The sequence below is a fragment of the Vigna unguiculata genome, chromosome 4, assembly GCF_037176805.1.
Source record: "Vigna unguiculata cultivar grain cowpea cultivar isolate G323 ecotype 2 chromosome 4, ASM3717680v1, whole genome shotgun sequence".
In the NCBI taxonomy this organism is placed as follows: domain Eukaryota; kingdom Viridiplantae; phylum Streptophyta; class Magnoliopsida; order Fabales; family Fabaceae; genus Vigna; species Vigna unguiculata.
Genome location: NC_140795.1, coordinates 44,565,482 through 44,589,048, shown reverse-complemented (window position 1 = coordinate 44,589,048; position 23,567 = coordinate 44,565,482). Strand labels below are relative to the sequence as shown.

The following is a 23,567-nucleotide window of genomic DNA, read 5'->3' as shown; positions in this document are numbered from 1 at the left end:
TTTTAGATTTTTAATACATTTATAGAATTCAGTTATAAATTATTAACTTGGGATCATCCATGAACAATCTATTCTTATATTCTCCCTACAAAATCTCAATGTCGAAGAAATAATTCAATTTAAGTAATATGTTTTGTTTTTTCAAACATGATGTTTTTAATTCATGCTCTAAATAACAAAATTTGATTTCTAACATTTTTTTTTTCTTTCACGAATAAACATTTTAAAATTATTGTAAGTTAACAAAATTTAAAATGTTAATTTTAATAATTAATTTGATAAAAAATATTAATTATTATAATTAATTTAAATTATATTAAAATATTATCTTTTTCAAAAATAACATATAAATTTAAAAAAATAAAATATATGTGTAAATCTATCAAATATATACATATATATATATATATATATATATATATATATATATATATATATATATATATATATATATATATATATATATATATTATTTTGAAATAATATTATAACTACTAGTGAAAACACTATTTGTTATTCTTTTTATGATGATAATATTATTATAATTATTAAACAAATATAATTAATTTTTATTGTATTATTCGTGAATTTTATTTATTCAGTTAACAATTTTTAACTGTAAATAATTATTTTAGTTTAAAAATAATTATATTTAAAAACTGTGAAAGATGAGATAGTGAGGACATGGGCTAATCATTAAGGATTTAGAAACTTGAAGTTATAGAATGGAAAAATAAAATTTTTGTAGTGTAGAGTCTTTTAACAAAAAAAAAAACACCAAGTATAGATGTTAAAATCTTCTATCTTAATTGTATTTGGTTAGACTCCTCTCAATTATTATATAGTATTGTGTAAGTTTTTTTATAAATTGACTTAACCTAAGTTTTAGATTTTTAGATTCTTCATTATTCCATGTCCACACTAAATAACATGACTCACCTATGCATTAAAATCCCAGGTCTATAGATCAAACATGTAAACATTCACTTAAAATTACATAAAATAATATTTTAACATGATTTTGCATAATTTAACTTGGAATTGTTCCTCTACAAATACGTTTTTACAAGTTTATGTTCACGTCATAATAAAAAAATACCAGGTAATAAATTAGGAGATTTGTTTTTTTTTTCTAGATTAATATAATATGATCACGACTAAAAATACTACTAAAAATTTTTATATTACATGAGAATATTTTTACAAATTTGTTAAAAAAATTTACAATAAAAAACTTTTTTCTTATATGTGTTTTAAGAATTTTAATTGATAAATAATTTTTTTGTGGATAATTATTTCCTACAAAATTGTAAAATTTTTAAGTATATTTTATAAAATTTGTTTCAAAAGTTGTTTTATATAAAGTATTTTACAAAAGTTGACAGTAATTTTTTGTAAAATTTTTTTATAACAAAATTTATAAGTATGTTTTAGAAAAAAATTCAAAATAAAATTAACAGAAAATATAAATTTTTTAGTAGAAGAAGAAAAATCAAAGGAATAACAAAGTTTTGAGTCATTTTATGATAATTAATTAATTGTGGGATTCATGAATTGACATTGATAATGTAATGGAGATTAGTTGGCAAATGTAAGCCTAATCAAATCAATAAAATTGCGTAGTAAGTGATCTTATTTTACCCTAATTTTTTAAAATGGAATATCTTCAAATTGGGCATTTAAAAGTGTTAGATGCAGACTTTTAATTTTTTGAAGTCCACGTAATTATAAGTAAAGACTTTGGTAGTGTTGAACATATAAAAAAGTCCTTCGACTTTAATTAAATTACTTCCCTTATCTCACATCTTTTTTGTAAAAATGTGCTTAACCAATTAATTTAACTTTCTCCAAAACAATATTTTATATTTAATATCCACGAGAAAGTTTATTTTTTATTTATAAATCATAGTCTGCAGATATTTTCATTACATACGAACAAACATTATTCTGAACTGATGAAATATTAAAATATTTTCCCATAGTGTATCATAAAATTAACAAAAAGGAATTAGTAGGCACGTGTATGGATAACTTAATAAATATATTAGATGGTGGAAGTTTCTAAATGAAATCATATGAAAAAAAAAGAAATATTATGTATTCCATTGAATAGGAAATAATCTCCAATAGGCATTTAGGTTGGTGAAAGGAACTTCAGAGTCTCATCAGAGACAAACACATAGGCCAACTCACCAGTCAACTTTATATGGAATTTTGAGCAAATGTTCGTTTTGTTTTTCTAAACTTAAAAGTTAAATTAGTCCTTCAAAATAAAAAATAAAAATTATTTTAGCCTCTAAATATTAAATTTGAGTGATTAAAAATAACCGTAAATCCAAAACTTTAGATCATAAATCCCAAATCTTAAATTTAACACAAAAAATCTGTCAAATTATAAATTTAAAACTTTAGAATTAAAGTCGTGAGTTTTTCTTCGATAAGACCTTCGATTTACATTAAATTCCTCACATAATTTATATATTTTTTTATCAGCAATGTTATTTTTTATTATTTGTCAGAAAATTTAACTCATAATCTTTCCCACTTTTTTTAGTATATATCTTCAAATTATATTCAAATTGTTAATGAGAAGAACTCAACCTACTACATTTTTTTTTCTTTTCGCACCCCTTTCCACATTCCATCCTTATTTCTACCACCTATCATAATCTATATAATAATCCATATATAGGTGTATCATTTCAAAAATAATAAATTAATAATTTCAGAGTAACTAATTACATAATTAAATTTTTACGCGTATATTTTCTATGAAAAGACGAGAGAGATAAAATTTTAACGATAATTCATGCAATCGCGACTTTCGACTAAAAAAGATAATGTTCCTATTGTTATTATTATATTTAAAAAGATGTTATTACTTAGAAATAAAAAAATTGTTTAACATTTTTAAGCAACGTCAACATAAAAAAAAAAAATACATGTTATGCTGGAAATATAAGTATAAGTAATAAGTAATTATAATACATTTGACAGTAGCATAGTCTAACTTTGTCTTAATTCGTAAGTTTTTAAATAAAGAAACTATTCGATGAGCAGTTTTAAAAAAGTATAAAAAAAAAAACATAATTCTATATATAAGTTAATTTTTTAAAGTTGTTTTTAAAAATTAAAATTACATAAATTTATGATTATCACAACCTTTTTTAAAAACAACTTTTTTTATAATAATAAATAACAACATTAATTCTATTATTTTACATCTTCTATTTTTTTTTTCTCTTTTTTACTCTCTCTGCCAATCAAAGATCACGTACCTTAATAATTAAAAATTGCAATGATTAATTTTAGAAAAATTATGTTTGAATAAGAATTTATTTGAAGTACTAAGGAATTATACGGAGCGACCGACACTTTGATGGTATAAATGAAACTACACAAACAAATAAAAAAAAGAAAGTATAAAAGTATTATTTTAATTTTTGAAGAAAAAAAGTATTGGTATAACTGTCATGACAATGGCAATGATGATGAAATAGTATTGGAGTTGGTACTTGGTATGATGAAAATAAATAATAAATTAATGGTAAGCAATTATGATGGTGGGAGAAGTTCTATTCTACCGTTACAACGTCACTGTGCTGACAGTGAAATGCTGTCGGTGACAGTAAGGGAAATAGAGTTGAAAACATAGAAAACTACGAAAAACAAATACACTTCAAATTATCAATTTTAATTCTTACCTCATTACCGTTGTTGATAAAAGAATGTCAAAAGATAAAAACAAAAGTACATTTAAAACTATAAGCTAAAATGTAATAATTTGTTGTATGTATTATCTAGGATTTATTTAAAATTTAAGTACTTTGTAAATTTAAATATTTATTAAATTTAAAGTATTTTTTATTTTTTTGTTTGATTTTATCATTAATAAGATAACTTAATGCTTAGCTTATTTATCATTTTTTTTTTCAGTTTGTCCATTAACTTTTTTTTTTAGAGATAACAAATAATTTAATTAAAACAAGAATAAATAAGTTGTTTTATGAGTCAGAAACAAAAACATATAATTAAAAATTGTGTTTTTTGTTTTTAAAATTGAATTTTAATTTTTAAGATGATATTAGAGTTATTTAAAATTTAAAATTTGTTCTAATAAATTTTTTGTTTACTAAATTTATTTTGCTATCTACCATTAAGTAACTATCAAGTTATTTATCATAGAAATATTATATATTTTTTATCAAAATTATTATATATCTAATTTTTTCATATTATTATTATTATTATACTATTATTAAATATTCATATATTATATTTTATTGTGTAATTTTTTTATTAATATAATAGGATATTGTATTTTATATATTCGACAAATTTCTAATAAATTAATATATGAAAGTTATATTTTAGTTGTTTTTTATCGAACACTTCTTATAAATATTTTTTCTTTTCATGACTTATATATATCTAATCATCTATTAAAATACTCTTACGAATTTGTCTTTAATTAAATATATAGATGAAATAAAAAGTTAAATATATTAAATCACATTTTATGTAATATTACCATAAATTAGATGGCTGAAAAGATCAAAGTCAAAGGTGATTTATGGGTTAATCTTAGAATAAAATATATACGGATTATTTTACAAAACAATGATCAAATAACCTTTCTTTAAGCTTGCCTCATGGCATTTTATTAAAGGATGGTAATATACACAAACATCTCATATTTCCTCAACTCCATCCAACACCAATAAAATAACAATTTTACGTTAAAATATCTCCTTTATTAAACATGTACTAATAGTACAACTTTCCCTTAATCTAAAGAAAAAATGTCTTCTGTTACAAAAAATTAGAACTTCATAGTTATTCGTCATATAACAGCGTACGGATGTTTTTCAGAGTATATATCTTAATCACAATTTGATGTCAAGTGATAATTTCTTAATAATTTAAGAGCTAAATATGTTTTTTGTCCTTAACTTTCAGTAAATTTTAGAATTAGTTCATTTCAAAATTTTGGACCAGTTTAGTCTTTTATTTTTCAAAATACATAGATTTAGTAATTTTAATCAAGTTTTTGTTAGGTTTATTTGATATTACTTATGCATTTCCGGATTGTATTTGAGTTGTTTATACTCTTTGACACCATTTTACTTTAATGTTAAGTCAAATATTATTATGAAACGCGCTTGAAATGTCAAATAAACTTAATCAAATCTGTTAAAATGACTAAATTCACGTATTTCAAAAGATGAAGGACTAAATTGGTTCAAAATTTTGAAATAGACTAATTCTAAAATTCACTGAAAGTTAAGGAACCAAAAATATATTTAACCCATAATTTAATCTAAATAACCCATATGCTTAGTTACAAGCCCTTTTAGCATAACATTAAGAATATGCTTTAGAGACACATTTATATCAAAATTGAACTAACTCAAACCGTGTCCTACCCTACAACGAAAATTCCTTTAATCACAAATCGAATCATAGAACAAATATTTAAGAATACATATACATAGGATTCAACAACAGACCAACAGAATCAAACTCTTACAATGATTAACACTTTCGTATATGTGAATGCTTAATTTGTCAGATTATTGAAGAAGACATTCATTTTCAAATTAAAAGAAAGACAATCTTTAGCTTTCAAATGGCTGAAAGAGATATCCAAATCAAAACCAACCATTGAAGAACCCTAATAAAATCCTTGCATATGGGATTCTTTTTTTCGTAAATTATTTTATTAGTTAGTTTCTCTTTCAGATGAATGAGATGTTCCATGGAACAACTAGCATTTCAACACAAAAGCTTTTTGGCTTACGCATGGCTGTTAAGTCATCTTCTATTTTAACTATTTGTCTTTCCTTCAACACCCACACAAGTCTCCATTTTCGAAACTTCGAATTAATGTCAACAGTTAGCACCTTCCATATTAACAACGATTATGAACTTTTATAAACATTCATCATCAAGAATTTGGCCAACACTTTGTTTTTGTTTCACTTTGAATTTTATATGCCAAACTCGTACACTCAACTTACACGAATAATGAAATTTAATTCCTTTTAAAGGGGTATATTCTTTGGTTTAATGTATATAATAACTTCATTACTACTGGCCATTAATGATAAACTTGTTTGTTTAAATTTGTTGCATATGTTTGTGTAAGTATTTTTTTTTAATTGAGAGTACTTTTTTATGTATATCTGAGAAGTATAACTCCAACATGTTCTTAAAAAAATAAATAAAAATATTTTTTTCTTCTAATTTTATAAACAAACTTTTACAAACATGTTAAGAATTATAATAAGCAATTATTTTGTCAAAACAAGATTTTTTTGTCAAAAGAAAATACCATAAATTTTCTCAACTCATTGGTCACTTTTTTAATTAGTATTTCCCACTTTCTAGGGATTAGCATCTTTTTAGCATTATCACCTAATAATTGTCTTAATCATTATTTTAATAGACTTAATTTACACATGTTGTATAAATAAATTTAAAAGCTAATCAATCCAACAATCTTCACAATTCTCATTATTACTATCTCCAATCTATTATATATAAAGAAGAAGAAAAAATTGCATTTCTTTTATTTTAAATTTATGTAAATTATGTAACAATTTTTATTTCATTTATTGATATTTTCTCTAACATACATCCTAATTTTAATTAATATTTAACTTTAGGTATTAGTATCATTCTATTTACGTGTTAGTAAGAATATTAAAATATTAGTAATACAACTAAAATTGACTTTTCTAATAATTATGTAATTAGTTTTGTTTTCTACTAGATGGGGATACAAGTTGTATTACATTAATAACTTGAATTCAAATAAACTTATTCTATTTCTTTTTAAGTATCGGGTATTCTTTGAAGAATGTTTACATTTATTTATCGTTTAAAAAGTTTAAGATTATAATAATTACCTACAGATGTACTTTATTGGGTGGAAAAATAATTATTATAAGCAACATTAGAGAAGTCAACTCTCTCTTAACATATAACAATTTCATATATATATATTGGTCAAGTTACAGTGTTGAGCTAATGCAATTTGGGCCTCATCTTGTATGAGGTGTTTGTTTTGACGGGCTTAAAATTCGAAAACCAAACCCACTCAAAGATATTCACCCAACCGTTTGGCAGCTTCTTCTTGCACCTCCACAAATTTCCCTCTGCACCAACTTATAAGAAAATCTTTTTTTTTTTTTTTTTGCCTTTGCTTAATTGTGTAATCTAGAAGTCATTTTTGACTTTCAAAAACTTCCGGGAAACCCGTCTACTTAGCCATCCAAACTGAAAATCTGCGAACCCACTTCAGACCCAATTTTCTGTTCCAATTCTCGGAGGGACTCTTCAAGGCTTTTCACCATAAAACTGGATTACTTTTCTCAGTAATTCATCTTTTGTATTAATCATAAAATATTTATTACTTTAAGTTTACATAAAATATTAAAATAATTTTGTTGACCTTGAGTTGGTCGGGTTAATATCTTTTATATTAATGATCACATCTAGAGTTATTCACTTTGAAATCTGGAAAGTTTTATTTTTTAAATATTGAAAAAAAAATTACATATTTAAACTACATTTTGACTCGATTTTTTAATAATAGGAGGCTCATAAATATATTATATACTGATCAAAACAAATTGGGAGTAAAATTTTACTTCAAAAATTTACCGTTAATGAATAGAATAGAAGGGAATTCGAAGAACTCAAGTCCACGTTAACTCCTATTTGATGGTGGTTTGTAGAGATAAAGACTTTGCATGAAACGTTGATCGTGCATTACTTAGTACTAGTTCGTGATTGAATGTTGGAGGCGTCTGGGTTTGCTGCTCTGTGAAACATTGGTATGATTTCTTCTTTGAAGTTTGTATTTGTTGGAGTTGCTTATGGGATCAAGATCACAAAAAATCATTTTTATTTAAATCTTTATCAAATGTGTGGGCACAAAAAAAAAAACACATTTGTCCAAGTTCTTAATAATGTGTTTGATATTCCTTTGTTTCCAATTACATTTTCTTTGTATAAAAAGGAAGACATTGTCTTTGTGTAGATTTTTGAAGAAGTTTATCTTACTGGTTTAGAGGAGTAAACAAATAATTTGCATAGGTGTATTTTTGTTAACAAAAGGAGATGAATTGTGTACACATTTAGACCTTTGTAAAAAACTTATATGGCTCGGAAGCATTTGGGTCAATTGAAGGCAATTTTACTTGGCAAAGGATTTAATGAAGTTTTTTTTTTTTCTACTTTAGAAGACATGCAAAGAGTGTTGGATGTTGGAACTTAGAATTTATCTCTTCCATGATTTGTATTTTTTGTTGGATAAAAATTTTTATTCCAGTTTTTGTGAAAAGAAAATCCAATGTTGGGTTCGTCTTCATCATGGCCATCTTTTAGAGTTTGAGTAGTCCAAAGCAATTTTGTCGATAGCACATGTAAATAGAAATGTCTCAAATGGTATTAATAATTTAAATACTGTTATGCGATGCGTTTGAAATATCAAATAAATTTAATAAAATTTTGTTAAAATAACTAAATTTACATATTTATAAAATTGGGAACTAAATTGAATCGAAATTAAAAAAAAAAATTAACTTTAAGAGTTAAAAGATAAAAAACATATTTAACATTTTGTTAAACTATATGTGTGCTGTAATTTGACATAGTTTGATGTGGTCCCAAAATAAAATCTTTATATGAATTTACTGAAAATTCTAAAAGCAGCAAAAACTTATCTTTAAAATTAAATTACTTTTCCATTCTCATGACGAGGATTTCAAAATGTTTGTATCATATACCAGAGTGAAACTTTTATCCTTCAATATAGAAATGGCCGGAAAAGAAAATCAACAATAATCTATTTTTTTCCTTCTAATGAAATACTCTTATTTATTAATTTTTCACTTTAATTCCATCCTATTTCACCAAAAAACTTTTATTTCACTTAATTTTTATTTCTTTCTCTTTATATTCCTTCCCCCTCTCTCAGCATAAAAATCAATCTAAAGCATGATTAAATTTTGAAGGATAATTAAAGCAAAAACTATTGGTGTGGCCTGAAGGGCATGGTTGTGAAAAGTTCGTGATCAATCAAAATCATCCATGAGTTGGAATCTGTCTCTAATTTATTGCAGGCTGAAGTGTGTGTGAAGATTCATTGGTCCTGATGCAACAAATATTCACCATCTTAAAGAGATTTGACTCATTCATTCATATCTTTTTGATCATTGCAAGTACAATATCACCAGTTATCCTCATTTCACATTCACAACACAAATGGCCCCTCTTCTCTTTCACTTCATCACCTTTTCACTCATTATTAGGTCCCACTTCTTCACCTAAAATTAATTAAACATTTTCTAGAAGAAAAAATAAATAAATTGTTTAATTGAAAAATAAAAAATGAAATCATTTTTAGCAAAATAAATGTTAATGATTATAGCTGTCAAAATCCATCAGAACCTGCGAATCAATTTTATTCATCACGGGTTCGGATTTAGTTGAGTTGAAATTTTTTACAAATTTTAATACGAGTTAATTTTTTACTCGACTCACCTAAAATTTTACTCACTTAAATTGAACCCGTGATGAGCCAGGGTTGACTCATCAACCCGTAAATAAAAGATTATAAGTATTTTTTATTATTTAGATTTTGCATTTTGGTCGGATTAGGTTATTTTTTTTAATCAACACATTGGTATTTTTGTGATTTTGGTTTGTAGTTCGAGTTTAACATTCTTTTAGATTGCATTTGGATTCTACCGAGATTTATTTAGATTTTAATCAAAATTATATTTAGCATTTTTGAGATTAAAAAAAGTTGTATTTTCTTTTAGATAAGTGAGTTAGTGAGTCAATCCGTTTAACTCACCAACTTATAATGGATCAGATCAAATTTAAATTTTTTTGACTCATTAATAAATAAGTCAAATTAAATTGAGCCGCTCAATAATCAACTTATAAATGATTGAATCAGACCGGATCAAAAATTACCGATTTTTCCAGTTATATGATATCCACAATTAATGCTTTGAGTTATCTTTGAATTTCGAATGAACTTGTTTGTAATTTTCTTTTTGTAACAGTGGAAAGTGGCACTAGAAATTTTAAATTCTTCATCATTGCATGCATAATGGCTTATATCATGATTAGGCATTCTTACAATCTGATATAACTGTGACCCAAAATATGTAGGGTTGTACAGTACCTTAACTAATGCTTATGGCCCCACTAGAGGACTGTCATTCATGTCCTTAAATAAATAAAAAACTATTAAGCTTTCGTCATTTTTTCAAAATTCCAGTTAGTATTCCACTTTTATTCTTTTACAAATATTAGATTTTATCAATTCAATTGATGAATTATAAAATGTTACACTAAACTATAATTATGTTTTCTTTTAACTTCGTATCCATGATTTTGCTTCTGTGTCTTTTTTCTCTTTAACTTTAGATTTTAATTTTGATCAAATCTCAGTTTAATATATTTGATTTTTATTTTTAAATTTAATCAATTGTAATTCTTTTATAAGTGAACATGATAGGTTTGTGATTTAATTTTTTAAAAATAAATTAAATAAACATATGTGAATTTGAGGATTGTACTAAATTTACAAATTTTACAAAAATATACGATAATTAAAATTAAGAGAAAAAATAGAGAAATTATTATCATAAATCAAGAATTAAAGAGGGCTAAAATTGTAACTTAGTCAGAATATTATTTACTATGTCAAATTTTATGTACTTTGTTAAAATTTATTAATAGAAGCTACATTTTTAATATTTAAAAAATAATATTATAAATGTTTGCGACTGGAAAATTCATCTGATTATTATTAGTTATAAGTAATTTAATTATTTGGAAGAAGAAGAAAAAAGGGGTGGTTAAAGAAAACAACAGAAAATAATATTATTTATTAGATATTTCAACTACTTTTATAATTTTATTGATTTTAAAATATTATACGGCCCTCCCTCTTCAACTCTTTTGTTTTTATTATGATAATACAAGTTTCTTTTTCATCTTTCGGTGGTATTGGTTTTGTTTATTTTTTTTTTCTGTTAATCAGGGTCCTAAAAATAAGAATAATTAATATATATTAGTTTTATAAAAATTCATAATTAATTAAGTGTGCTATTAAATAATTTCTGATTTAATAATTAGTAAGATTATTTTATTTTATTTAAATGATAAAAAAATTCATAAATATTATGTAATTATTTAATATTTTATTTAATGTTCTTTAATAAAAAGTTAAAGATAGTATTAAATATAATTAAACATAAAATATTTTAAACTAAAAGAAAAATAAAAAAAATAGTGTAAACAATATAAAAAGTTTACAATAAAAATTAAAATATGAATTTTAGACTTCATTAAGTTTTTTTTTTCTTTGACTTCTCAATAATATTTTGTAACATTTCTATTAATTTAATAAAGTTCTTTGTATTAAAAAAATAAATAATTTTTTAATATTTGAAATTATTAATTATAAATACATAAAGTTAACAATATGAAAAATTTAATTTCCTAAACTTGTAAGTGAAACACAAGATATAAATTTGCATTTTCAAGTATTAGAGAATTTTTTTTTTTTTTTGTTTTTTAGAAGAGACATTACAAATTTCAAAGTATTTATTTTATGTGAAACATATGTTTAGAAATTTCAAAGGATATGTTTGACTTTATAAAATATGTTATATGAGTTTATATTATGGGTTTTGTTAACTAGTGCAACAAGAACATTCATTAAAGATAGTTAAGATACATTGAATCCTACAAAGTTACATAATTAAGTGTGATATTAAGTAAAATTTGATTTAATAATCATCAATGTAATTTTATTTTATTTGAAGGAAAAAAATGCCTATATGTGTTGTAGATGTGTATTTAATATTTTATTTAATACTCACCAACGTTAAAAAACAATAAAATAATAAAATAACTATATTTTAATGTTGTTAAAAATGAAATATAATTAAATATAAAAAATTTAAATTAATAGAAAAACCAACAAATAAATAGTGTTAAATATTTAAAAAGTTTACAAAAAAAATAGTAAATTATTTTTTTGCTTTTTAGTAAAAACCTTAGAAATTTCAAAATTCTTATTTTGTATCAGAAAGTTATTGTCTAAAACTTTAAAATGATATTTTTTGTCTTTGTAAAAATTGTTATATGCATTTATATTATTTTAATTAATGTACTTAATTATTTTAACTTTCAAGGCAAAAATGATGGAACCAATGCACATTAGTTATTTCTTAACCGGTGTTTTAAGGAAACTGGTTAACATTTTCTTATGTTATATGAATTTATATTATTTCAATTAGTAGAGTTAATTATTCCAATTTTCAATATAGAAATGATAAAATCAATGATGATTAATTATACCTTAATCAATATTTTAAGTACACTGGCTAACATTTTACTATTTTTTATTACTTAAATATGAGACTTTACAAATCAAATATTTTAAGTAGTCGCAAAAAACGTGATAAATTTAAAACCTAATTGAAAGTCTCGAAGATGATAGTTTAAATATTCCAAGAGTAATAACTACCAATAACACATAAAAGTCATAAGAGATGGAAAAAAATTATATATCCTAGTTTTGTTCATAGCTACTCAATGTTGCTAAGAGATATGTTTTCAATAATATAGATCAAATGTCTATACTTTTCATCTTAAACAAAAGAGTACATTTCTTTCCGTAGAAAACAAAGTATATTTTTTGGAATAAAAATGTCATAATACAATTTTACTATGACTCAGCAAACATTAATTCCGAGTTTCAAATCGTAAAGAAAAAAAAAATAACATCGTAATTTGATGGAGAAGGGTTCTTTAAACTTCATAAGTTCTATCTACTACATCTGTCGCTCTTTAAAAACTATTTTACTTTCTGTAAAATTTATTTCAAATCATCTTTTGTACTAGATTATTTTTATTAAAATATTCTTAACTATTTTACAATTTTTTAGTCAATAAAAAATTAAAATTATAAATTACTAAGATAAATTCACTTTACAGTTATCAGAATAAAACAAAACCATCATCACACATATTGAAGAATTCCAATGATTTTTAAAAATACTATAATGTCATTGTTTGTTCATTAATCCTATGCAGGATTGATCTTCCGAATTACGAAAAAAAAAATTGAAAACCAGTTTTGTGTGCTCACAAGAACACTTTTGTTGAAAAGATGAATCAGAAGCCATTTTGGACTTTGGTGCCATTGAGCTAAGATCAAATGACCCACAACCAATAGAGGAATTTCTTGGTTTCTGTTCATCAGCAGGAACAAAACACAGCATCGATATTACCATAGTCACAAGTCACAAGAGCCACTTGCATAAGCATAACAACAAACCAAAAATAATAATAATGGACTCAATTAAAAAAATACTTAAATGATTTTCTCCAACAATTTACTATTTTAAATCATAACAATTTTGAACCCAATTATCAATTTCCCATACCTTCTTTCCCCAGTCCTCTGTATCAGAAAATAGAAGTAAAAAGACCATTTTGCTTCACCATTGGCAAATTTTCTGGGCACCCTTTTATTAAAAGTTCAAAACTTTTCCATCTAAGCAATTGAAGATTCATCCATGTTTGAGAAGGATTATAAACAGCAGATAATTGAGAAGAAACCCACTTGATCAAAAATGAAAAGACTCTATGGACAATTTTTGCAGCATACAATTGCTTCAGAATATGGGAAAATATGCAAAACAAAGTGAAAAATAAGTAGAATTAGAAAAAGAAAAGGAAAAAACCCGATGATGATTGAGTATTAATTCCTCTATTTTTTCTCCTCCTTCTTCTCTTCTTTCTTCTCTTCCTTCTTTTCCTCTTTCTTCTCTTCCTTTTTCTCTTCCTTCTTCTCTTCCTTTTTCTCCTCTTTCTTCTCTTCTTTCTTCTCTTCTTTTGCAGGTCCAACTGATATAATATCCACTTTCCCCACTTTCTTCAGTTTCTTCACTATTTTCACTGTGTCCATTTGGCCAACCACTGTTAACTTCTGCTCCTTCACATCAGCAACAATTGAATCAACCCCTATGGATCAAACCACAAAAACCAAACAGATCAATCATTTTTTTTCATTTAATGATTAGATGGAAGGGGAGAGAAAGATCCTGAATTCGATGAGAAGAGAAAAATGAGAAAGTTTATGAATTTAACTCACCGACTAAAAAAAATACTAACAAGTAACATTTTTCCATAAAAAGATAAAACAAATTCAGGGTAGAAAGTTTGGGTTTTACAAGCCACCCACCATAGATATCAGCAGCAGCTTCAATAGCCTTCTGCTTGGTTTTGTCATCAGTCATGGTCAAAACCTTTAGCACGACCTTCTGTTGAGGATCCAAAGAGGGGTAACAACATGCAGAAGAAAGAGAAAACAAAATTAGTAATCACACGATCTTCTTTTTCTCAGTGACTTCAATGATGAAAATGTAACAAAAGAAGCATAAGGAATGAAAAAAAGGGCTATGCAGAGATGATGAAATGAAGATCGGTACCTGAGCCATTTGAAGAGGTGTGAAAGGAAGAGTGAGAGAAGAAGGGGTTTGGGAAAAATGAGAAGCATGTAGTATATAAGGGTAAAGGTGTGAGGTTTTGGACTTGTTTCTTTTTATTTGTGCGTGTGACTGTGGAAGTCACATTCGAGAGATGGACCCTCCAAATGCACATTTCTTGCCGCATATATGGTGCAATTCGACAGCACACAGGACAAATTTTTGAGTGTTTTAGGCATGGTGATCCCATTCTCTGCCATTTGGGTTTTTCTAAGTATTTTTATCTTTCTTGCTTTCTTTCTCGCCTTGGTATCTTTTCTTATCCACTTTGGAAAACCGAAACTTGCATCATTGCACATTAGAATGAGTAAATGCAGAGAGTGGATTGGAATTTGGAGAGAGGAAAAAGAGTTGCTGAAAATCAAGTTAAATTTGCTATCTTGGCCTTTTGACTGGTCCCTTGTTCTAGAGAGATTAGAGTTGCATCATGTCACTCTCATTTCCCTTAATGCTAATGCTAAGTGAAAGATTTATTTAATTGTAACCAGGGATTAATTTATTCCATTTTGGGTAAATAATAAATTTCAAGTGTATCTCACTCTTGAATCGATAAATATTTATATCCGGTATAAATTTAAGAAAATAATTTTTTGACTACTAAATTTTGACAATTTTATATTATAATCTTATGTGTTATCTTTTTAATGATTTTTTATTTTTTTTTATTTTCTTATTTTCAACATTTCAAAACTACTTAGAAGATGACACTTCATGTTATAAAAGAAAGTTGTCAAAATTTAGTAGTCAAAATATCATTATCCATAAATTTATCTTATTTTAAATTGACGTGGGATCTCTAATCGATTTTTTCATGTTGAGATATCTATTTCGATTATGAAATTAAACATTAACGATGATTTCATCTCTAATAAAAAATGACATAATAGATTTAATAAATAATAAATTTTTTATTTTTCAATAATAGAGATTAAATGATTTTGTTATTTTTTTTAAAAGATAAATTTTAAGTCTAACTAATCCTAAAAAATTAATTTTTAAAATAAAATTTACACTTACTTTTATACTCTAAATTTGTTTTTTTATCTAAATGTATAAAATTTCAAAAAACAAAAATCAAAATTTCAAAAAAAAAATCAGAATTTCAAAATTTTTAAGATTTAAAATTAAAATTACATTCAAAAAAAAAAGAGAAAACTAAAACTGAGATTGGGAAATAATAAAAAAAAATGAAGTATGTTATTAATATTACTGTTGGTCGTTAGAATTTCTTACACAGGATACACTATCTTTTAGTTTTTATTGTTTCTTTTTGAAGAATAATATTCCATGAAGAATAGTAAAATAATGGTCAAATGCTATGCACAATGTCAAAAAGTATTTGTAGACCTTGTCGTTTCTTTCTTCTTTTATCGTAGTACAAAAGTTTGAATGTTAGTTTTAGATCTTTGGTAATGGAATATACAAGATCTAGCTCAGAATTTCATTACGTTTTAAATCAAAACAAAATGCAAGATTAGGAAGTAGGTGATGTTTGAAACACGACAAATATTTGAAACACATGCCTCATGTAAGAAAATATAATAATTTTTTTAGTAATGGCAATGGAATACCGACAGAGAATTTCCCATGAAGACAAAAGATCCATTGTTGTGAAAAAATTATGATGAGGAAAAGTACTGTGACTTGGTATAAGACATAGGAATGGGTTACATACAAAATATTCTTCCTAGATTGTCTGTTCCTGTGACATATGCTTTTCACTACACTGTTTCTTCCTTCATCTTACCTCAAACTTGTGAAAACGAAAGATGGTGTTGTTGCTGTGACAGCACTAGGACTTAATCAAACATATCCAAAACAAATTAACTAGGATATGATGGATGTCTTTCAAGTTAAAAAATGAACTTTAACCTAATTTTTAAACCAAAGGTTGAGACTTTTTTTTTTTTTTTTCTTTTCTTTTCCTCTTACTTGCCACTACCTCTTCTTGTTCCTCTTAGTTATTATTGTTGTTGTTGGAGGGAATTTATTGTGGTACCATTTTTTGCCTCCTTCCTTTATATTAATATTCAATGAAGATGAAATGGATTTCTTAAGTGTAAAGTTTAAGAGAGTAATTGATAGGAGTTCTTTATGCCTGGCATATCTATTTTCTACATATTGAACTGTTTTTTAAAATATATTTATTTTTTAATAGAAAAATTCTACCTAAACTTATCTGCACATTAATGAACAAACAAAATTAGGAGTCAAATTCTTAATATGACAATAAGGACATGCAATATAAAAATTAAAGTGAAAAAAATTTAGTTCAATAAATATTTTTTTTTAGGTTTTGTTATAAAATATTATTGAAATTTGTTAACTTTTTTCATTGGTAACATATATTAGTATTTCAATTTGTACATAATATTTATATAATTATTATAAAAAGTTAGTATTATATTCATTGGTGATTTAATAATAAATATTTACACTTTTGGAATGGCAAAAACAGTTGTCAAAAATAAGTAGGACCGCATTGGTTTGCAAATAGGTAGGACCGCACTGGTTCGCTATTCGCCAGTCAAAAATGAGTTGACAAACATGGCTAGGTTGGTCTGTCAATTTTTATTTTTTAATTTTTTTAATTTTTAAAATTTGTTAAAAGTATATTTAATTATATAAAAATATTTTTAAACTTTTAATTGATTAGTTATGTCTTTAATAGATAAATTTAAAATAATTATTATATTTACATATTAAATTACTCTATTATCACTAGTAATTGAAACTTAATTTGTAAGTATTAATGGTTTAAATTAAAATACCATTATATATTTACACCTTTAAAAACAAAATATAAAAAAAAAATTTGTTTAATAATTTTTATTTTTATTTTTAATTTAAAAAATAATGGATCAATAGATTGAGTAAGTTGACTCTATTTTGATCCATCAAATTGACTCTATTTTATCCTGATCGATTTCACCTATCTACCCAATCCATTTTATCATTTCCTAACCTACAAAAATAATTGATGTCATTTCCTCTTATAAAATTTACTTGGAATTGTCAAGGAGTAAATTCCGCCTCTCACTAAAAGAATCCCTTCTCCTGTTGAACCTTCATAACCATCTATTTACTTCTCATACTTCCAATTTACTCACCATTTTCTTACTTTTGTAATGAAATCGAGAACAATCAGGTTACACTATTCTCTTTATTCCCATGAATCTATCTAGAATTTAGTACTATTTACATTTCCTGGCCTTCTACGAACCAATTTATCAAATTAATTTTTCTAAACTCATACTTTGAGGTAGCTTAATAATTTTAAATTGATTGCAACTATAACATTCTCAAGCACCGCATAAAAAAAATATGAAAACAAAAGCGATTACATACTCACTAAAGAAATTCTTATCTTTTCTGCAAACTCACTCCATTGATCTTATGAAACACCCACAAGTTAGCCAGTGGTGATGCAAGGACAATGGAGGGTGAAGTGGTTGAATAATTATGGCAGATTCAAATTCAATGGTGGAAAGTGAAAATTACAGTTAGTGGGTCAATTGGTGGGCCAAATATTGGAAAACACAGTTCCTTCAACATGTTTCTTTTCTAAATCAAGAATCTCAACTTCAAAGGTGCTAAGTGATTTTATACACTTCCACTTACTTTGTCAGATTCCAGAGTATTTTCCATGAGATCTTTTTCCAACATGATTACACAAATTCAAAACATGCAATTACTTTAATTAACATAATGTTTTTTTACACATTATTGTTGTGTTGTGGTAATATTCTTAGTCTTATGCATTTGTCTTTATAATTTGGTTAAAATTTTACCTTATTGCATTTTGAATTTAATTAAATTGCATTGACTGTATAAATGAGATTAACTGGTGATTTTACCTTACACATTTATGCATTTTACCCCTTTTTTATACAGCAAAAAAAATCATACATGTGAAGATTGGATGTGAATCTCACTTCTTTGTCTTATAAATAAAATATCAAAATTTTGAACTAAATTAATTTTTGAAATATCGAATGGAAAATCTTTATAGGTTAAATTATATATATAATCGTCTTCATACATCTATCTTGGTGACTATTTTTATTCTTAATTGTTATGTTTGTATATATACTCACGCAGAATTTATAGTTTGACTACATTTTATCTTAATAAAGAAATATTTAGTTACTTATGGATAATAACTAACCAAGATTATTGTTAGAAAAAGAGGAGAGAAGAGAAAGATTTGTAATGGTTTCTCTTCGTCATCCAAAAATTGTTGCATCTTCAAGCTTTCCACTGTTTATAGGTATTTTTCCTTCTCTGTTTTTTGTTGATTTCCCTTTAATTAAAAAAAAAAAAAAACTATATACTCTACTCTTGATAGAAGATAACAATTTCGTGAATTGAAATTTGCTGAGAAAAAATTTTAGGTTAAGCTGGATCCAATTGAAGTTGGTCCATAACAATTTCCCTCAAGTAGTATTGAGGTTCATAACAAATAATTATATATTGCAAATTACAGACACTTAATTACTCTGTTTTTCCATTATTACACGAGGCTTGGAAAATGCAATGTTTTAAAAAAAATCGCATCATATAAGCTAAAGATTTTCAATGAGACATGAGACGGTAGGGTGATACTTCAAATGTTCTAGGCCTCGAAAGTTTCATGTGTCCTTAAAATGATTTTCATTTATGACAAAAAAAAAAAGTAAAAAGTTGAGTGTGGATTTTTTACTGTTTTTTTGTACTGTTTTTCTATTATGTCTTCAAAATATATTAATTTTCATTAATTTTAAAATTTTAAAATATATTAAAATTATTTTTAAAGTATCAAAGATTTTAAAGCTTAACAAAAGACATCACAAAAAATCTAAGAAAAAAATTATTGGAAGCTAAAAACATAACTAGAAAAGATCTTGATACATTATCTCGACCAAGATGAAAAATATTTTGCTTTTTTAATATACTATATTGATGCCATTTTTAGTTCATAAGTTTGAAAAGTTTATCAAAATAGTATGACAACGTGCTTAAAATTCTAGAAGTATGCCCTTAGATTTTTAAATATGTAAACGAAAAAGTACTCACCTAATATTTCAAAAAGGTATAGAAAAAAAAAAGTAAAAGAAAAGGTTTAAAGTGTGTGTATATGTGTAGTAAGAAGGTGTTTTACTGTATTTTTGGATAACCAAATTATTCAAAAACCAAATTAATCACTTTTATTTATTTATTTTTTTCATTTACAAATTTCAAACTTGATGTGTTCATTAGAGAAATTAAGCATTTCTTATATGGATTATTTATTGTATTCAGGAGAAATTTTGGAGATGTTTTCTATCTTTATTTTTTCACACAAATTTTGTATCTTTTAATATCAAATTAAGTAATACAATTTTCTATGTTTCTTTATACAAATTAATTAATTAACATATTTTTACTCTCTCTGTTGTAGCATACTTCTTCACATTAATTTTTTCCATGGTTTCGTCACTGTTATATATAAATTATACACAACATCAAAAAAAAGAAATTAACCAAGAAACTCATTGGATATTAAAAGGAGGCACAAGACAATACACTCGAGAAAATTGGCAAAAAAATCAACCAATAGTAAACATACTCTAATTTCCTAGGAGAAAATGTCTCACTCAATTTCTTCTTCTTTCTCTCTTCAAAAGAGAAACTAACCTGAGAAGTGAGGGAAAAAGTATGCATGAACCTGATCTAATCCAATTACATTATAGTGCAAGCATGAGGGTTATCATCACTGAAGAGAGAAGCAAAAGCTTCATCAGATGCCACAGCAACTGAATACACTGCAGGGGTGTGGAAGAAAGTGTGAACTCCATTGGTAGCTTCACTTTTGTATGCATCATAGTAATGGTTAACAATGTAACTAGGGTACTTGTAAAATGAAGAAAAATGAGCATGTCCTGGAAATGGCCATGGTTCTGCCACTTTCCCTGCACGTTTTATTGCCTTCAGAACCTTCTTTTCCTCCAATCCATAACCCCTCACTGTTACTTTCTGTGATTCCATTTCAACTTCTACCTCATCTACTCCTGCAAATCACACATTCAAAGCTCAAAAACTTATACATAATACATTCTGATATGCTTCTAACTCAATCTTTTGACAGATAGACTTCAGTTGGTTTGACAAAAAGCAGAAAGTTGTGAGTTTGGGGAATTGATTTTACTTTATGTGAGAAAATCGACTTTAGTTGATGAAGAATTTAGAAAGAGTTGTTTCTGTCTCGATGTGAACTTGTTTTTTTGAATTGATTTTGAGTGTCTCAAAACAATTTATCAACATGAATGGATTTTAGAAATTGATTTTGGGTGTCTCCAACGTGAAACCAAGCATAGACTAAGTTAAAAAAGCTAAATTTCATAGCATGGTAGTTAAAAAAAGTGAGTAACTCAATTATACATATGGTGCTTGATGACCCAACTTAAGTAAAAGTCACTTTGTAGTACTTTTTTTCTTGCTTTTGGGTATGCTTATTACCATGCTGAATGAGAGCTCATAATGTCATGTTTCTCATGAGTTCACTTTTCATGAAGAAAGAAATGAGAATCATTTTTGTTGACTACCAAAACCTAAAAGTTGTAACTTTAAGACATCATCTATCCATGTAACAGAATACACATTATAGGAAGTAATGAAACAACAACTAAAGATGTATAGTTGCATATAACTTGCAGACTTTCACCTCAAAATAATTAACATTGATCAACCAGTAATTACAATAATGTGAAGGGTCCATTTCTAATTTGTTGTAAGCTTACAGAACTGGTTTTGTTTTCATTAGTAATGACAATTAATGTTGTTTGGTTAAGGTGTGACAGAGAGGCAACCTAATTTGTTAGATTGGAAAACATGTCTGAAGAAACTTGGAACCCAACTGGCAACAGGAAGGTCTACATGGACCCCAGAATGGTATGGTGTACCAAATTCTTGACTTATGGTTTAACACTTAGCAAAGAAAGTGAGGAATGCACATGGAGATTTTTGAAATCAAAGCCCAAACAAAATGCAAAGATAAGCAACACAACTGTTACCCTTCAATGGCCCATGTATACCAGAAAATGAAAGGGGACCCAAAAAGAAAAAACCAGAAAAGAAAAAAAAAAAACACAGAATTGCTTATTCAAAAATGCACCTTTGAGTTTGAAGAGAGCTTTCTTTAGTTTTGAAGCACATCCTTCACAATCAAGATTTGGGACTCTCACCTCTATCATATTCTGCAAAGAAAAATGCTTGTTAGTACTTTTGTACTACAACAAATATCAGATGAAAACGTGCTTCCATGAAATTCCAATGCAATAATGAAGAAAAACCAACTTTTATTTTGAGAGTAGAAGTATGAAAAAAAAAAAAAAAGACTTTCACACATTTTTACATTCATTTGACATTCACTTTACATTTTTTTTTTTCACACTCAAATTCCAATGCAATAATCTTTGAACTATATCTACAACTGAAAACCAATCATGCAGTAGATACATGTACAAAAAATGGTTATAGCAGAATGATTCTGCAGTGTGAAACATTGTAGCAATCTCAGTCATAAACTTCACTTCAAAGGCACAAACAAGTGCAATGAACCAAACCATTCTGTGCTTGTGTAAGAGATATAATCAGAAGAAGGGACTTACAGACATATTTGCTTGTGTAGATTAAGCTGAAACAAGAGTGACCCTTGTTGCAGAAAAAGGGAGAGAGTAGTGTGTTGTGTTGAGTTGAGGATGAAAGAGATGATGGTAACAGAAACTATGTGAAGGGTGTGTTTTAAAGAGCTATGGTGAAAAAGGATGATTGGGATTTTGAAACCCGAAAAGGGTGCAGAGAATAGTATATTCACGCGTGGGGTGAGGCAAAAGAAAAGCGTGAATTCCTCTCTCTTACGCTCCCCAATTTTGAGGCACACAGTCACACCCTGTCTCCATTGACTTGCCACCACCCATGCACCCATGGACCACTCTCGGCAACAAAATTTGAACATCTCTGAGTGGAATCATGAAAATGGAAGACACCACTCACTGATTCCTCACCTTTTCTGTTTTCTTTGTTGGACATGTACTCACCATCATGCCTACCTGTTTATGTTGCAGTGCTTGTAAACGAAACAAGGTGCATGGTGGGTACCATGTAATCAACATCTATCTACGAAGATTATAATGTTCTTTGTTTTCAAATAATCATACTTGTTCTCTCTTTACCCTTTTTGCAATTCTTTTTTGTATATGATAGAGGTGTCAAACGTAAGAATGAGGAAAATAAAGATTCATCTTATGCTAAATTATAGTCTATCATGCCATTTTTAACAGTCTGGTACCGAATTCAATCTTTAAGTCGAAATAACACAGAGGTTATGTTTTTTTTCTTTATTATTATCGGCGACAAATGTTAGATATTAGTTTTTATTAGTTGAAAATTTAAACCAACGGTCTCTTTAATCTTCCTTTTTAGATTTATCAAATCAGCTAAGGAAAATGATTTTTTGACAACTAAATTTTGATAACTTTCTCTTATAATTTTATGTATTATTTTTGAAGTGATTTTTCGTTTTTGTATTTTCTCGTTTTCAATATTTTAAAATCACTCAGAAAATGTCACCTCATGTTGTAAGATAAAGTTGTCAAAATTTAATAATTAAAATATAATTGTCCTTTTATTAATTCGTGAATAAGATGATGAAATTCACAATATTTTTTTTGTTTTCTTTCCATTTGATCATTAAGTCACAAAATCATGTTTTTTCACCAATAGCACAAATCCCTAAATCCTTAATTAAGTTTTCCCCAAATTCCTAATTTAAACCTAGTTTCTTTATCTCAGTGTATACAAACTGTCCATGTAATAAACAAAATGGAAGACGTAATACAAATAGTGCCACATGTATAGTGCTTTGTTATTCATTGAGATAACGTGGCACAAAAAGACCAAATTAAACACAAAACACTTGCAAAAATTAGGATCATCAACAACAAATACTGTGAAAATGAA

At 26.1% G+C, this 23,567-nt stretch overlaps 2 protein-coding genes across 2 annotated transcripts; both read right to left on the bottom strand.

Annotated features, from left to right (window-relative positions):
• Positions 1-13,644: 13,644 nt before the first annotated feature.
• Positions 13,645-14,683, bottom strand: LOC114181451 (heavy metal-associated isoprenylated plant protein 39-like). Its single transcript, XM_028067915.2, has 3 exons — positions 14,532-14,683; positions 14,285-14,363; positions 13,645-14,064 (listed from the first exon to the last, which is right to left on the bottom strand). The coding sequence occupies exons 1-3, from the start codon at positions 14,538-14,540 to the stop codon at positions 13,811-13,813; spliced, it is 342 nt and encodes a 113-aa protein (XP_027923716.1). The 5' UTR covers positions 14,541-14,683; the 3' UTR covers positions 13,645-13,810.
• Positions 14,684-20,078: 5,395 nt separating this feature from the next.
• Positions 20,079-22,478, bottom strand: LOC114181665 (Heavy metal transport/detoxification superfamily protein). Its single transcript, XM_028068175.2, has 3 exons — positions 22,217-22,478; positions 21,721-21,802; positions 20,079-20,617 (listed from the first exon to the last, which is right to left on the bottom strand). The coding sequence occupies exons 1-3, from the start codon at positions 22,220-22,222 to the stop codon at positions 20,289-20,291; spliced, it is 417 nt and encodes a 138-aa protein (XP_027923976.1). The 5' UTR covers positions 22,223-22,478; the 3' UTR covers positions 20,079-20,288.
• Positions 22,479-23,567: the final 1,089 nt, after the last annotated feature.

Excerpts from the sequence above, each read along its gene's own strand:
- LOC114181451 (XM_028067915.2), bottom strand. Across the intron at positions 14,065-14,284 it reads AGCTGCTGCTGATATCTATG|GGGTTGATTCAATTGTTGCT; the intron begins GTGGGTGGCTTG and ends TTTGATCCATAG.
- LOC114181665 (XM_028068175.2), bottom strand. Across the intron at positions 20,618-21,720 it reads AGCTCTCTTCAAACTCAAAG|GAGTAGATGAGGTAGAAGTT; the intron begins GTGCATTTTTGA and ends TGTGATTTGCAG.